We start from the raw sequence: 17424 nt of genomic DNA, 5'->3' as shown, positions 1-17424 counted from the left end.
TTTAACTTGAACCAATTTTTCGTTACACTGGGCTGCCTACAGGCCTAGTTACCACTTAAGCCACATTAACCATTGCTTACATGGAACGAAGACTGCGCTCCCGCTATACTGCTGCTTCAGAATTGTTACTGGGGCCTGTCTTGAGTGCTACTATTGCTTACATGGAACGAAGACTGCGCTCCCGCTATACTGCTGCTTCAGAATTGTTACTGGGGCCTGTCTTGAGTGCTACTATTGCTTACATGGAACGAAGACTGCGCTCCCGCTATACTGCTGCTTCAGAATTGTTACTGGGGCCTGTCTTGAGTGCTACTATTGCTTACATGGAACGAAGACTGCGCTCCCGCTATACTGCTGCTTCAGAATTGTTACTGGGGCCTGTCTTGAGTGCTACTATTGCTTACATGGAACGAAGACTGCGCTCCCGCTATACTGCTGCTTCAGAATTGTTACTGGGGCCTGTCTTGAGTGCTACTATTGCTTACATGGAACGAAGACTGCGCTCCCGCTATACTGCTGCTTCAGAATTGTTACTGGGGCCTGTCTTGAGTGCTACTATTGCTTACATGGAACGAAGACTGCGCTCCCGCTATACTGCTGCTTCAGAATTGTTACTGGGGCCTGTCTTGAGTGCTACTGTTGCTGACATGGAACGGACACGTGGAGAGCACACGTAGTGCCTCAAAAACATCCCCCTCCTCCTCCAACAGGGAAAACATTGTTGGCAAATGCCTTTGCATTGGTTCGTCTGGTGGCAGTCCAAGAATTTCACCTTTACCGACACTACAAGAGAGCCCCCCCACCATCCCCCGCCACGGCCTACTTAATCCTGGCCACATTCCGAAAACCAACAAAATACAACCGTGCTACTAGGTCCGCAGTCACCACCACATTACCACCAACGCGGTTACTGTTAAGGTGCATATAACCACGGACACGTGGAGAGGACACGTAGTGCCTCAAAAACATCCCCCTCCTCCTCCAACAGGGAAAACATTGTTGGCAAATGCCTTTGCATTGGTTCGTCTGGTGGCAGTCCAAGAATTTCACCTTTACCGACACTACAAGAGAGCCCCCCCACCATCCCCCCGCCACGGCCTACTTAATCCTGGCCACATTCCGAAAACCAACAAAATACAACCGTGCTACTAGGTCCGCAGTCACCACCACATTACCACCAACGCGGTTACTGTTAAGGTGCATATAACCACGGACACGTGGAGAGGACACGTAGTGCCTCAAAAACATCCCCCTCCTCCTCCAACAGGGAAAACATTGTTGGCAAATGCCTTTGCATTGGTTCGTCTGGTGGCAGTCCAAGAATTTCACCTTTACCGACACTACAAGAGAGCCCCCCCACCATCCCCCCGCCACGGCCTACTTAATCCTGGCCACATTCCGAAAACCAACAAAATACAACCGTGCTACTAGGTCCGCAGTCACCACCACATTACCACCAACGCGGTTACTGTTAAGGTGCATATAACCACGGACACGTGGAGAGGACACGTAGTGCCTCAAAAACATCCCCCTCCTCCTCCAACAGGGAAAACATTGTTGGCAAATGCCTTTGCATTGGTTCGTCTGGTGGCAGTCCAAGAATTTCACCTTTACCGACACTACAAGAGAGCCCCCCCACCATCCACCCGCCACGGCCCACTTAATCCTGGCCACATTCCGAAAACCAACAAAATACAACCGTGCTACTAGGTCCGCAGTCACCACCACATTACCACCAACGCGGTTACTGTTAAGGTGCATATTACCAGTCTGACTGGGGCATGCAGACACCTTGACAGAATGAATAGTGTGTGGCACATAGGTTCCCCATTGCTATGCCCACGTGTGCAGCTCCTGATGGCGGTGGCACAGGATTCTATTTCTCATTGCTTCTGTACAGCATTGTGGGCTATCGCTCCGCCACTTTTAAAGAGGGTCGCTGCCTAGCCGTGCCAACCTCTGCAGTGTGTGCCTGCGGTCCCTCGTCATGGCAGACGCAATTCTAAATAGACATGAGCGTGGTGTGGCATGAGGGCAGCTGAAGGCTGCGCAGGGACACTTTGGTGTGCGCTGTGGGGGGGAGGGGGGGCGGTTGGTCAGCATGTAACCCAGGAGAAGTGTCAGTGGAGTGTCATGCAGGCAGTGATTGTGCTTTGTTGGAGGTAGTGTGGTGCTTAGCAAAGGTATGCCATGCTAATGAGCGCTTTTCAGAAGTAAAAGTTGTTGGGGGGGGGGGGCCCACTCTTGCCGCTATTGTGGCTTAATAGTGGGACCTGGGAACTTAGGATGCAGCCCAACATGTAGCCCCTCGCCTGCCCTATCCGTCACTGTGTCATTCCCATCACTTTCTTGAATTGCCCAGATTTTCACACATGAAAACCTTAGCGAGCATCGGCGAAATACAAAAATGTTCTGGTCGCCCATTGACTTCAATGGGGTTCGTTATTCGAAACGAACCCTCGAGCATCGCGGGAAGTTCGTTCCGAATAACGAACACCCGAACATTTTGGTGTTCGCTCATCTCTAATAAAGAACATTACTGCAGCAACAAGAAGTCACAGCGGTTTGTATTTTCATCCCGAGATGCTAAATTGAACAACTTTGATAATTTCAGGAAGGAATCTGCCGGCTTCAGCAAGTAAATGTTCTTATGAAACGTTGTCTCATATTCTTCTTGTTTTCAGTCTGAACAAGAGCTGACGCCAATACCGGCGGGGCTGACATTGGTGTGCGTCTTACCGCGGTGTGGCAGGGAGTGTTGCCTACACGTGACGGCGCAGCAGACACACGCCCCCAGGCAGCGGCTTCCTGCTTCCATTGTTTATCTCCTGCTCTGTTGCTCAGCGGCGTTACGTATAAACGAGGAGAATAGGGCTGAACCGCGGGTAATACGCAGTAGGGTAGGCCATGCTTTACTCGTGTATCATACAGAATAAAGGATGCTAGTGTGAGTGTAACAGCGACAATGTGTTTGAATCGCCGCGATGTAACGCATATTATACGCTGTTCCCATATGCTGGTGTAAGCCTGGTCCAGCTGCATGCCTATATGCATCGTGTGGTTAATTTACACTAAAAAGCAGCCGTTTATGTAGAAAACATAACATTTTTAGTGAAGTAAGGGTTTATCTGGGTTTCCTGGGTTAGATGGAAGCGCACAGACCCTTGTGTTAGTGATATCTGACGCAGCTGATACATCCGCCTCCTGCTACAGCCCATCGCTGTCTGTGGGGATTGCTATGCCTGGCGATGAGCGCCGGGCACACTGTTCTGTACGCCCCCTGCCGGCTCTGCCCAGAACATCCTGCCTTAGACAAGACGACGGGAGCTGTGATGCCCGCCGGAAGCATGAGCGGGCTTCTAGCAGAAAGCTTGGCGTCTTACCTGCTTGTTGGTTAGTACCATTTCCCTGAAGACATAAGCGATGGTACAGTCCTCACAGCTACAGGTGACCCGGAAGTTCCCATACTCCATCACGTCGGGAGGGTGCGGCCAGTACTGCTGACATTTGGTCTGAAGGGGTTATTGCAGTTATATATATATATATATACCACACAGGGTCCATTGAATACACGCACGTCATTCCCACACCTTCACAGCATTGTTTGCTAGAGATTGTTAAGTATTTTCTTTAAATTCTGTGGCTCCACAAGGAACAGTAAGTCATTAAGACCTACCTGACGGCACACACAGCCACAATGAAGACTAGCTTACTGCTCAGCGCTGCCTCTTACAGCCTAGTGTGCGGTCAGTATCAGCGCATCGCTGAGGACAAGTGTCTAACTGCTGGTCTGTGCAATAACAACAGTGGATACCTATTAACTACTGGGCTAACAAGTGTAAGCAAGCACCCGGCCACCCTGACACGAGCCCCTTCTTGCACCATATTAGTCTGGGTCACGCAGGGTTAAGGTCGGCACCGAGCTTTTACGTTTGAATAGCCAAAAAAAAAAAAACATATTCAAATGAAACCCGAAATGGAACCACTGACTTTAATAAGGCAAGCTGAGACCAGAGGTGCAAAGTTTGGGCCCCGTATGACCTGGTTTCCATCCTTTTTTGGGACACACAATGGAGTAGTCAACTAAACTATTCTGCTATCTGATCGGCTAACACACTCAGACTAGACACCCCTCTAATACAAACCTCACACGCTCGCCTCCAGAACTTCACCAGAGCAGCACCCATCCTCTGGAACGCTCTACCCCAAGGCATCCAGACGAATCCTGATGCACGAAATTTCAGACGCGCCTTAAAAACGCACCTCTTCAGGGAGGCATACCAAATCCCCTGACCTAGTCCCCCGCCCCTCCCTACGGCTCCCCACACCTTCCACCCTGCTTATCACATACGACCTCTACCTCTGCACCTCCTTATCGTCCCCACCCCATTTGCTTTCTAATAACTGATTCCCACATGTAATCCCCTACTGCATGTGTCCCCCGTGCCTCCCTCCCCCCCCTTGTACCTCCTGTATCAGCCCACCCCGTTTGTTTCAAACTGATTGTATGTCACATGTATTTGTTGCATTGTCTGTGTTCTCCCGTGATTGTAAGCTCTGCGGAATAAGTTGGCGCTATACAGATAAAGCTTATTATTATTCTGTCCTCCAAAAAAGACAGAAACAAGCTGAAACTTTGGACTTTGTTTGCTGAATTAAAGTCAATGGTTCTGTTTGACATAGTATGGCGCCCCCTGGTGTATTCAGTCATAACTATATGCCGCCACCACTGCCCGGGTATTTGCTGGCTGCAGAGCACATCCATAGGCAGCAGTGATGGCAGAAAGCTGTGCTTGGAGGGAGATGGGGCCGGCCTCACTGACAGTTCCACTGCCCAGTGTTTGAGATTACACACAGCTCTGACCAATACAAATAATCAGTTATCGGATAAGAAAAGCTTCTTTATGATCTTCAACCACCCCCTTTCTGGCTGTATAATAGTATATATACAAGCTCCCCTTCTCATGCTACAAGGGGACCATGAAGTCCCCCCCACCCCCCCACCCATTGCAGAACCCATCAGTCTGTCTATTTTTTTTTATTTTAAAAAAAGGCGTAGGAAGGTGTACAAAGTGTAGGAAAGCGTACGAAGGGGTAAGAAGCTGTAAAACAGGTGTAGGAAGGCATACAAAGGTGTACGAAGAGGCAGGAAGGTGTACAACAGTGTACGAAAGTGCATGAGGGTGTACAAAGGTGTACGAAGGTGCAGGAAGGTGTACAACAGTGTATGAAAGTGCATGAGGGTGTACAAAGGTGCAGGAAGGTGTACAACAGTGTACGAAAGTGCATGAGGGTGTACAAAGGTGTACGAAGGTGCAGGAAGGTGTACAACAGTGTACGAAAGTGCATGAGGGTGTACAAAGGTGTACGAAGGTGCAGGAAGGTGTACAACAGTGTATGAAAGTGCATGAGGGTGTACAAAGGTGCAGGAAGGTGTACAACAGTGTACGAAAGTGCATGAGGGTGTACAAAGGTGTACGAAGGTGCAGGAAGGTGTACAACAGTGTATGAAAGTGCATGAGGGTGTACAAAGGTGCAGGAAGGTGTACAACAGTGTACGAAAGTGCATGAGGGTGTACAAAGGTGCAGGAAGGTGTACAACAGTGTATGAAAGTGCATGAGGGTGTACAAAGGTGCAGGAAGGTGTACAACAGTGTACGAAAGTGCATGAGGGTGTACAAAGGTGCAGGAAGGTGTACAACAGTGTATGAAAGTGCATGAGGGTGTACAAAGGTGCAGGAAGGTGTACAACAGTGTACGAAAGTGCATGAGGGTGTACAAAGGTGCAGGAAGGTGTACAACAGTGTATGAAAGTGCATGAGGGTGTACAAAGGTGCAGGAAGGTGTACAACAGTGTACAAAAGTGCATGAGGGTGTACAAAGGTGCAGAAAGGTGTACAACAGTGTACGAAAGTGCATGAGGGTGTACAAAGATGCAGGAAGGTGTACAACAGTGTGCGAAAGTGCATGAGGGTGTACAAAGGTGCAGGAAGGTGTACAACAGTGTACGAAAGTGCATGAGGGTGTACAAAGGTGCAGGAAGGTGTACAACAGTGTACGAAAGTGCATGAGGGTGTACGAAGGTGCAGGAATGTGTAAAAAGGCATATAAAGGTACAAGAAGGTGTACGAAGGCATAGGAAGGTGTACAAAGTGTAGGAAAGCGTACAAAGGGGTAAGAAGCTGTAAAACAGGTGTAGGAAGGCATACAAAGGTGTACGAAGGTGCAGGAAGGTGTACAACAGTGTACGAAAGTGCAGGAAGGTGTACAAAGGTGTACGAAGGTGCAGGAAGGTGTACAACAGTGTATGAAAGTGCATGAGGGTGTACAAAGGTGCAGAAAGGTGTACAACAGTGTACGAAAGTGCATGAGGGTGTACAAAGGTGCAGGAAGGTGTACAACAGTGTACGAAAGTGCATGAGGGTGTACGAAGGTGCAGGAATGTGTAAAAAGGCATATAAAGGTACAAGAAGGTGTACGAAGGCATAGGAAGGTGTACAAAGTGTAGGAAGGTGTACAACAGTGTACGAAAGTGCAGGAAGGTGTACAAAGGTGTACGAAGGTGCAGGAAGGTGTACAAAGGTGTACGAAGGTGCAGGAAGGTGTACAACAGTGTATGAAAGTGCATGAGGGTGTACAAAGGTGCAGAAAGGTGTACAACAGTGTACGAAAGTGCATGAGGGTGTACAAAGGTGCAGGAAGGTGTACAACAGTGTACGAAAGTGCATGAGGGTGTACGAAGGTGCAGGAATGTGTAAAAAGGCATATAAAGGTACAAGAAGGTGTACGAAGGCATAGGAAGGTGTACAAAGTGTAGGAAAGCGTACAAAGGGGTAAGAAGCTGTAAAACAGGTGTAGGAAGGCATACAAAGGTGTACGAAGGTGCAGGAAGGTGTACAACAGTGTACGAAAGTGCAGGAAGGTGTACAAAGGTGTACGAAGGTGCAGGAAGGTGTACAAAGGTGTACGAAGGTGCAGGAAGGTGTACAACAGTGTATGAAAGTGCATGAGGGTGTACAAAGGTGCAGAAAGGTGTACAACAGTGTACGAAAGTGCATGAGGGTGTACAAAGGTGCAGGAAGGTGTACAACAGTGTACGAAAGTGCATGAGGGTGTACGAAGGTGCAGGAATGTGTAAAAAGGCATATAAAGGTACAAGAAGGTGTACGAAGGCATAGGAAGGTGTACAAAGTGTAGGAAAGCGTACAAAGGGGTAAGAAGCTGTAAAACAGGTGTAGGAAGGCATACAAAGGTGTACGAAGGTGCAGGAAGGTGTACAACAGTGTATGAAAGTGCAGGAAGGTGTACAAAGGTGTACGAAGGTGCAGGAAGGTGTACAACAGTGTATGAAAGTGCATGAGGGTGTACAAAGGTATACGAAGATGCACAAAGGTGTACAACAGTGTAAGAAAGTGCATGAAAGTGTACAAAGGTGTACGAAGATGCACAAAGGTGTACAACAGTGTATGAAAGTGCATGAGAGTGTACAAAGGTGCACAAAGGTGTACACAGCCTTTGAGATGAAAAGCCATATTCAGAACATGAAAGGCCTACCCTTCCTCGTTCTGTTAACGTCGTTAGCATGATGATCAGCGTTAATCTGTTGTCCCACACCATCTGCCAGAAGTGTGCACAGGTATGAGGGAGCGGGCCCTGAGTGGCAATGTATCTGTTGATAATATTAGATGTTTGTATTTCCATCTGAAAAACAAGGAGAAACATTAGTCACAATGTAAAGGGCAAGAGCTAATACTTCAGCTTCCATAGCTTCACAGCCGATCCAAGAATGAAGGCAGTGGGCAGGTTGTCCGCTGATACCTTTACGTCTCTAGTTTTAGGCATGAGGACCCTACACAGATTCATAATCATGGCTGTCATGTAGCAGAGTCCAGTTATAGCCAACGAGCCTTTTAGGTGGGCAATGTTTCTTCAAAGGCGGGCAACTGTCCAACCCCAAGCAAGCATGGTGAATGTGTCCAATTCTAATAAGACACGCGTATGATGCTTTCTGGGCGCGCCTGTGAAACCAAAATTACATTTTTTTAAGGTTTTTCCACTTTTGCACAATACAAACTGGTTCCAGTAGCAGTAAATACTTGGGCAATCCTGAAAAATGTGTATCAAGGTCCCTTAGCCACAGAGCATCTCCAGCATTGTCTTATGTCCTAGGATACACAGCAGCAAGGCGTCTCGCAGTGAGATACCAACGATAGAGAGGCCTCCTGGTCAACTCTAAAGGATGGACATGCTGGAAGCGATCCAGCTACGGTAAATGGTTTATTTCGGTCCTCTATAGAGGGATCTCTCTCCCAGTGAAGTAAGGGGGCCTCTCCCTCACAGATCTCTCCAGTATAACCGTATAAAGCCTTCAGATGCCTTTGGGGAGAGGGTGCGTACCCTTTATGGTGTGGGACCCCACAGGTCCAAGTGGTTAGATCCTATAGAGATACGCCTCGACGTAAGGCTGTCCCATTCGCTTCAGTGACTTTGGACGTATTGGAACACTGGACCGATATCCAAACCCGGTATCTTGTTTTAACATTTCCCCTGTTTATGTTAAATATCCGTCTTGCTGTGTATTCATCCTGTATTTCCTGACTCTCCCATGTAACCACCTTTTTTGTATACCTTTTCTACAGATGACATATTTTGCACTGCTAGTTCTTTTCTAGATTAATTCTGCAATTTAAAAGTCAGCCTTGTCCGTTTTAAAAGCGAACCGTAACTCCAAAGATTGTGTTCATATAATTCATAAATCGGGTTCCAGTTTACCAATAAGAAACTGGTGGTGGCCGCTGTGTGGGCATTGTAGAGCTCTGGAGTGCGTTAGCACGGGTCAGATGGTGATTTGTGCTTTCAGTCTGCATGCGGCAAGACCCCGGGAAAGCTGGATACAAATCAGCCTGTATTCTAACCACTTCAAGCTTGCATCCCCCTAGAGTGATCGATCGAGGCTCAGCCGTGACGGTTGCTAGTGGCAAGTGCATGCAGAATAGTTGGACAGTAAGTAAGGTGGGATCGATCGGTATTGCCCCCTCTCTCTCCTGCCTGGTGCGTGACAGGATGGGATAGAATCCATCTGCTTTACTGGAACTTCTTCCAAAAGGGCTGTCTGTACTAGTTAGTCTGACATTAAGTCTGGAGCCTACTGCATGTCTGCAACCCAGGCCCGAAGCCCTACATGCCAACTTACAGGCCGCAGTTCTATCACTTAACCTAACATCATCTGCTAAAGGTCTACTGATTTAGACATAGTAGAGATGGAGTATAGAAACTGATCTTGCGGGGTTGGATACTGTATAGGAGACTAAGCAGCCTAACCACCGAAGTGCAAGAAGCCTGGAGTGATCTTCACAGGACACGGCTCCTAGGAGAGTAGCTACACCCTCTATTTGTAGATCGTTTGCCTGACTCAGGGCTTCTGCAGCCTCTTTAAACTTCAGGTCCTCTCAAGGTTTTTGGTTTAGAGGCATAGTTGACACTTAAGCTTTAAGAACAGTTTTGACAGTAATCAGGCTTTGAGTGCCTCTTTAAATAAACAGATCGCTGTCAAATCTACATCTCCAATCCCATCCCCTTGACTGAAACACCTTTTGCAGGGGAAGTAATGAACACAGATGTTAATTTTTCCCTGCGCTGTGGATGCTTCTTCCATGTCTTGAATAAAACATATTAACGTTCATTGCATTGGTTTGTTGTTATTCGTTTAGTAAGATTGTCTATAATTGCGTCTTGGATTTCATTAGTGATGAATGCAGAAATCCAGGTAATTCCAAAGGGCTCAAGCTATTACCTGCAGCTGCCACTAGAGGGCCTTATAAATGTAAAGAAGTTAGGTTCACCTTCTGTTCAGAAATACAATCTTGAGGGTCTGCAGTAGAGGGGAGGGGCAGTGATGGAGGCAGTGCTACTCCGCACCGTCCCTACCGGCAGCCGTACTTACATTCACATGACTTGCATTTATGTAGTCCTCCTTTCCCTCTAGGATTACTCGCGTTGCATCATCTGCATAGAAGAAACCAGGATATTAATCCTCCATAAATTGTGTAGAAGCCTTCTACTAGACACCTTGTTTATCATGTAAGTGAGTGCATTAACCCCTTAGTGACGGAGCCTGCGCCTTAAAGGCCCACACAGCTTTCACCATTCCTAGAGCTCCAGCTTCTTCTGCCAACATGAGGGCTTGTGCTTGGCAGGAAAAGTTGTATTTTCAGTGACCTTGTGGGCACATATAATGAATTGTATAACGGTTAGTCATTATTTAGGACGCAGAGGTTTGTACAATTCTTTCTAAAGATTTGTTTTTGTGTCGCCGCACTGTACGGCTGGGTTCCCACGGGGCGGATTCCCGAAGCAAATCCTGCGGTTTGGCCGCAGCAAAAACCACGAGATTTCCCCCGGGAGAACCGCCGCGGAAAAACCCGCGGTGGCTTTGAAGCGGCCCAGCCGCTCACTCTTCCGCTGCGGCCGGCACTCCCATAGAGGAGAGCGCGGTCGCAGCGGAAAGGAAAAAAGAATGGACATGCTGCGGTCGGCAAAGCCGCGCCGCAGCGGCGGTTTCTGCCGAATTAGCCGCAGCGGATTTGCCGTCCCGTGTGGATGAGATTTCTGAGAAATCTCGTCCACTTGGCTGGCTAATCCCGGGATTAGCGGCCGCATGCGAATTTGCCGCGGCAAATCCGCTCCGTGTGAACCCAGCCTTAGGGTAGATGCACACGGGCGGAGATTCCTCCACTGCCCGCTGCCATGTGGTTGTACTAGATAATGCCATCCCATGCAGTCAGACGCGATTTGACCGAGTGAAGACTCGCACCGTAAACAATATTGCGCCATGTCTTACTTGTGAGCGGGCCTCGCGGAGGCACACACAGGGAGGTCACGGCTGTGCATGAGCGGCAGCGCAGAGCGGAGACGCTGCAGGGGTGAGTATAGGGTGAATGCCGGGCACCGGTCGCCTCCCGCTGCAGGGGTGCGTATAGGGTGAATGCCGGGCACCGGTCGCCTCCCGCTGCAGGGGTGAGTATAGGGTGAATGTCGGGCACCGGTCGCCTCCCGCTGCAGGGGTGAGTATAGGGTGAATGCCGGGCACTGGTAGCCTCCCGCTGCAGGGGTGAGTATAGGGTGAATGCCGGGCACTGGTCGCCTCCCGCTGCAGGGGTGAGTATAGGGTGAATGCCGGGCACCGGTCGCCTCCCGCTGCAGGGTCGCCTCCCGCTGCAGGGGTGAGTATAGGGTGAATGCCGGGCACTGGTCGCCTCCCGCTGCAGGGGTGAGTATAGGGTGAATGCCGGGCACCGGTCGCCTCCCGCTGCAGGGGTGAGTATAGGGTGAATGACGGGCACCGGTCGCCTCCCGCTGCAGGGGCGAGTATAGGGTGAATGCCGGGCACCGGTCGCCTCCCGCTGCAGGAGGCCGCGGCGCCAGAACACGGTTATTTCTCAGGAGGGCTTGTTACCGGCGTCCTCATTTATACAATATTTGGGACCAGATCACATTTTTATTGCTTCCATCTCTTTTTTCTAGATCTAGACTAACAGACTTTATATAGAGTTTTTTTCCTCGCAACTTTTTCACACTTAATAAATGTTCTTGTTTTATCGCTGCGTCATAAAAACCCCGACATGGTTTATTTTTGTCAACCGCGTATTCGGAGGTTTTGGGGTTTTGATGGATGAGCTGTGCCTCTTAGTACCGGTTCTTGATTCAGGTGACATTTGGTCTTTTTTTCTGTTTTTTGCAGGGTGAGATACGCAGAGGCAGCTATTTTTGCCAGTTTTTTGTCTTTTTTGTGCATTAAATAATATACTCACTTTTTTCTCTGGGTCATTCTGAAAGCAGTGATACCAGATTTAGGATTTTTACCACTTTTCCGTTGTTCTGTTTGTCCCACTAGGGCGCCATCTTTTATCCCTTCTCAAATACTACTTCAGTATAGGGGTGTATCGTAAAGCCCACAGCCCCTCCCTCTGTCAGCCCCCTACGCAGCATGGGAGGGGTTAAACAGCGGGGGTCGCTATATTCTCTGTCATCCATGCACCTTTTTATGTGGCTTTCAACAGTTTTAGTAAAAATGACAGATAACTGCATGGAAACAAATCCCAACAAAAGCTGCAGATGAAACCTTCATGTTGGACAAGGAGAAGATGAAGGACAATGAGTCCCCTGGTTCCCGCGTCATCTGGGAGGTACTAGGTTTGCCATTTACGCTGCGTTCACAAGTGGCGTTCTGTGTTGCGGTTTTCAACCGCAGTTAAAAACTCTTTTTTTAAAATGACGGTCTTGTTAAATCGAGGAGTTCTTTAGATTTCTGGAGTCACAGCACACACATTTATAAAGAGGGTATCACATACAATGGAGCGCCACGTGTGAATGCAGCCTCTGTGCATGGCGGCCGGAGATTCGCACGGCATGGCGGGGTGGAGAGTGTGGGATGCTATACACAGGCAATAGTCAGGCCATATAGTGGCTGAATCGGTGTGATTGCTGGGGGCGGTTGGTGGTGGCTAGCAGGGGTTGCAGTCAGTAGGTTAGGGAGCATGTTATCAGGGGGGGTTGGTTTAGGGGATATGATATGCCTCCCTGAAGAGGGACGTTTTTTTTTTTTTATAACCCATTTATGTGCGCAGAATGGGGTATTCAAATTCGTTACTTGCAGGATTGGTATTAATCACCCTCCAGTCAGTAGCTATAAAGAATGATTAGCTGCTACTCATCCCCTCAGCTCTCGCTCCTCGGCTGCTTCTTACCTCGGGTCTATTAGGACAGGGCTGTTATCAGTGGCTATAGTTCAGCTACAATGCCTAGATCTGAACACCCCCCCTCCCCCGCCGACTTAGTCATTGGTTCAAGCTGCACCAATGATTAAAGAGGAGGCGTGTCAGAGACTACTAGTGGCTACGCTATAAGTCATTGAGCTCAGCTCTGTCCTAATAGAGCCGAGGAGCGAGATCTGAGGGCAGTAAGTGTTGGGCTCCTCCCTGGAGGGACTGTTTTAGACTTTGTAACTGAAGTGACAGAACACGCTCAGTACTCACACGGCAGCACATCTTTGTATCGGTTTTTATCCAGATTTTGATCAGTCTTGGCGCATGTGATGGCGAGCCCTGGTTTCTTCCGATATAATTGCTGTAAAACATGTATGAGAACAGAATTAACTCTTATTGCTTCAGAATGCAAAGATGTAAAAGATATTGACCAATCAACACAAAAGAGCAGTGAGCTCTTCAGCCAACGTCTGCTATGCTGCACATGGATGCAGGAGCTATTCAGTGACTATGCCATCTGCCAGAGGTTTGCAACAAAACAAGAATTAACCCTTTGGAATCATCTGAATTTCTGCATTTAAAAGGTGCTTATTCCGGCTGCATGTCCACGGGTGAAGGTCCTATCTGCTAGATGGACTCAGCGCTCCCCCCTCGCCGGTGATATTCTGCAACAGCCGTGGACAGGGGGCCTTAAGGAACCTGTCATGACCTTTGAGCCCCATAACCTGCAGAGTGACTCCTGAGCCCTCTCTGTGCGCACAAAGATGAATGAAGAGCGCCCTCGCAGTGCTACGACTTCACAGGGACTCAGCCCTGGAACGGGATGGACCATCAAACACCGACCGCTTCCTGGACTCCCTGTTTCCTCATTTTGTAAGGACAGGTTCCCTTTACATCACAATAACAGACCAGCACAATGTAACTAAATTAATACCACACACGGCTCACGGCTCGTATTCGGCTCCCACAGGGAGCAGAGCTGCTTTTCGCTTATTTACTTTGTGTTTCCAGATCCATAACCTGTTCTTTCATGGACACACTGTATGAGGACTGACTTTTGGCAGGAAGAGCTTAATTGTTTTAATGCTACCATTTAACGTACCATATAATGGGTTTACCCCACGCCCGTGGGCAGGAGCCCTGAGGGCTGTGAACGGTTTACCTCTAGAGAGAGCGCCAAGTGACAGGACTTATAGGGCCAGCCATGCTCTACAATGGCTGGGGATATAAGCTACGAGGCTTGTAAAAGCTCTGGCACTGACTTACAGGAACCTCCCTTTCGATGTAGAAGCATTAGTGTGTCTTCCAATTTGCATACATTTCCCAGAGAAGCATGGGTAGCCCTATAATTCTCCTCACTAGGTGCTCTCCATAAGGATAAACAATACCCTTCCTGCCCACATCACAGGCCAGCAGCCTACTGACACTGATAGGGGGCAAAATCCCCTAAACAGCTGTCTCTGTATGGTTATCTTATCCTTCTGGATGGCTTAAATCCCCCATCATTGTTTCAAGGCTTATTAACCCCTTCCCTCCCCATGACGAAAGTGTATGTCACGGGAGCAGGGTAATTCCCGCAGAATACCCTTACGTCCTGTGGATAGCGCGAGATCAGAAGAGATCTCCCACTATCCGGCACCGAGAGCCGGCTGTCACTGATAGCCCCCCCCCCCCCCGTGCTGTTAACCCCTTCCCTGCCGCGATCCAAGTAGATCGCAGCAGGCAAAGGGTTCAAAGAGGCCTCTGTGACTTCAGCCGGCTCTCGCGATGTTATCGCAGAGTGCCCGACTGGTTGCCATGGCAACAGGACGCCAGATACCGGAGTCCTGTATTGCCATTGCCTATGAACGCTGTAATAAGCAATAAGGCATTGCAGGAGTGAAGTCCTCCAGTGCCTTATCGTAGCGATCATCAGTGGTATGATGTAAGTCCCTCAAAGGGACACAAGTGGTGTAAAAAAAGATCAAAATAATGTACAAAAAATAAAAATGAAAAAAAAACACCTTTTTTAATGCTTTTTATCATATTGGCATAAAAAAAACTCCAAAAACCTACATATTTGGTATCGTCGTGTCCGTAAAGACACGTACAATAAATTGAACACGCTTTTTATCCTGCACGGCAAAAAGCGTAAAAAAAAGCTTTAAAAACGCTTTTCAGCATCTTGCCACCCCAAAAAACGCAATAAAAGTGTTTAAAAAAAGCCGTATGTACCCCAAAATGTAACCAATAAAAACTACAGCTCGTCTTGCAAAAAATAATCCCCTCACAAAGCTCCGTACATGGAAAAAAAAAAGTCATAGGACTTATATGCCGCGTTTAGAAAAAACAAAATTCCAAAAAAAGGTTGTTTTTTTTGCAGAAAAGTGGAAACACCTAAAATAAATATAAGAATTTTGGTCTCTTTGTAACCGTATCGACCCACAGAAAAAAATGGATTGCGTCATTTATGCTGCATGATTAACGCTGTAAAAAAAAATAAAAATCTATGGCAGAATTGATGCGTTTTCTCTCCCTGCGATCATAACAAAAGTGATAAAAGTTTTACAATATAGTCTATGTACCCAAAAATGGCGCCGATAAAAACTACAGGTCGCCATGCAAAAACAAACCCTTATATGGCCGCGTCGACGGAAAAATAAAAAAGATATGACTTTTAAAAAAAGGAGATGAAAATCTACCAAAAATTGTTTGGTCCACAACGCCAAAATAGGCCGCGTCCTTAAGGGGTTAAAAGGTCTGACACTGACATGCAGGAATGCTGCCTTGCAATAAGTGGCGCTGCAGAGGCATTGCTCCGTCTTACCATTCACAGTATCTCTGTTCAACATGTTGCCCCAATAAATAGAATGCAGCAGTCTTGATGCCTGAAGAACAACAGGACTCAAGATCTCACTTGTACCTTGTCATGGCCAGTGCCTTGGGAATATCTCTTGTATACCGCCTGACCCTGGCAGTCTTGGGCGAGTGAATATTAGGCGGTTTTCACGTAGGCAGATTTACTCCACCAGGATGCAGAGATATTTGTGGTCCTGTGGAAAATTCAGCACCGGAATCGAAAAGGACTCAAATCTGCCCGCGATTCGGCAGTAACATCTGCATTTAGCTGTGCGGATTTCTACAACGGCAAATTCTGCAGCATCCTGGCAAAATGATTGTGCGGTGTGACAGCGCACGTAACGCCCTGGCCTCTGGACTCGCATGGCGGGCTTTGCTTCTGTTTATAGCTCCCCGGCCGGCACTCAACGCAACAGGCCCCCAAGATTGCAGTGACCTGGTGAAACGCGTTACCGCCACCGGCAGGGACTGTTGGTTCACTGCCCAAATAACGAAAACAAAGGTTTGGTCCGGTGTCGCCAGTAGAGCAAAATGTGATTGTTCCCAGCAAGAGAAACCACGTAATCTTGTAGATATGAGACCTTTTAATGGCTAACAGAAATACATGATGTAATAATAGCGAGCTTGCGAACCAACGCAGGGTTCTTCTTAAGGCTTATGGATTGGATATGTAGAGGCATGGATATTAATACACACTTATAACATACATAATTATGACAAGGCACAGACATGGATATAAATATATATATACATATATATATATATATATATATATATATACATACATACTTATGACAAGGCACGGATATGTATATATATATGTATATATATATATATATATATATATATATATATATATATATATATATACACATACTTATGACAAGGCACAGATATGGATATATATATATGTATATACATATATATATATATATATATATATATATATATATATACACATACACACACACATACTTATAACCAGGCACAGATATGGATATGGTTTCATATATATATATATATATATATATATACATATATATATATATATATATATATACACACACACACTAGCTGATATACCCGGCTTCGCCCGAGTTAATTTAGTACTGGTGTTTATCTGGTGTTCACACGGAAAAGCTTATGAAGTCGTGGTTACTTTAGAGATACTGAGGAAAAAAAATATGTTCACCATTTTGCATAGTTCTCTGCGTTACCCAGGAAACACCACGAGGAGGTAACCATGCGACGTTTCCTTTATATAAAATGACATCAGGAAGTGAGAGAATTAGATTTCATACGTAAAATTTGGACGCTAATTCTTTTGCGCTAGAATTGAATAATGGAGTTGGGACCCATTAACTTTTCCTATTTATGACATAATCAATGCTCGTGCCAAATTTCCCGTTTCTATGACACCGGAAAGTGAAAAAATTACCTTCTGCACGTAAAATTTCGACGCCAATTCTTTGGTGCTAGAATTGAATAATCGAGTTGGGACCCATTAGTTTTTCCTATTTTTGACATAATCAATGCTTGTGCCAAATTTCCTGTTTCTATGACACCGGAAAGGGAAGAAATTACATTCCGCACGTAAAATTTGGACGCTAATTCTTTTGCGCATAGAATTGAATAATGGAGTTGGGACCCATTAGCTTTTCCTATTTATGGCATAATCAATGCTCGTGCCAAATTTCCCGTTTCTATGACACCGGAAAGTGAAAAAATTACATTCCGCACGTAAAATTTTGAAGCTAATTCTTTTGCGCATAGAATTGAATAATCGAGTTGGGACCTATGAACTTTTCCTATTTATGACATA

The 17424-nt window shown here is 47.0% G+C and overlaps 1 protein-coding gene across 6 annotated transcripts in view; it reads right to left on the bottom strand.

Moving 5' to 3' along the window:
- Window positions 1-17424, bottom strand: part of PTPN3 (protein tyrosine phosphatase non-receptor type 3) — a 318436-nt gene that overhangs the window by 23699 nt on the left and 277313 nt on the right. For all 6 annotated transcript variants that reach the window (XM_066579095.1, XM_066579096.1, XM_066579097.1 and 3 more), the window contains 4 exons: window positions 13035-13125; window positions 9944-10005; window positions 7555-7701; window positions 3384-3512 (listed from right to left, as the gene is read on the bottom strand). In XM_066579095.1, the coding sequence (XP_066435192.1) occupies window positions 3384-3512; window positions 7555-7701; window positions 9944-10005; window positions 13035-13125 (429 nt within the window). The remainder of the gene's footprint in view (window positions 1-3383; window positions 3513-7554; window positions 7702-9943; window positions 10006-13034; window positions 13126-17424) is intronic.

The sequence above is a fragment of the Eleutherodactylus coqui genome, chromosome 9 (genome assembly GCF_035609145.1).
Source record: "Eleutherodactylus coqui strain aEleCoq1 chromosome 9, aEleCoq1.hap1, whole genome shotgun sequence".
Lineage (NCBI taxonomy): Eukaryota > Metazoa > Chordata > Amphibia > Anura > Eleutherodactylidae > Eleutherodactylus > Eleutherodactylus coqui.
The sequence above is the reverse complement of the archived record's forward strand: the minus strand, read 5'-3'. Positions and strand labels throughout refer to the sequence as shown.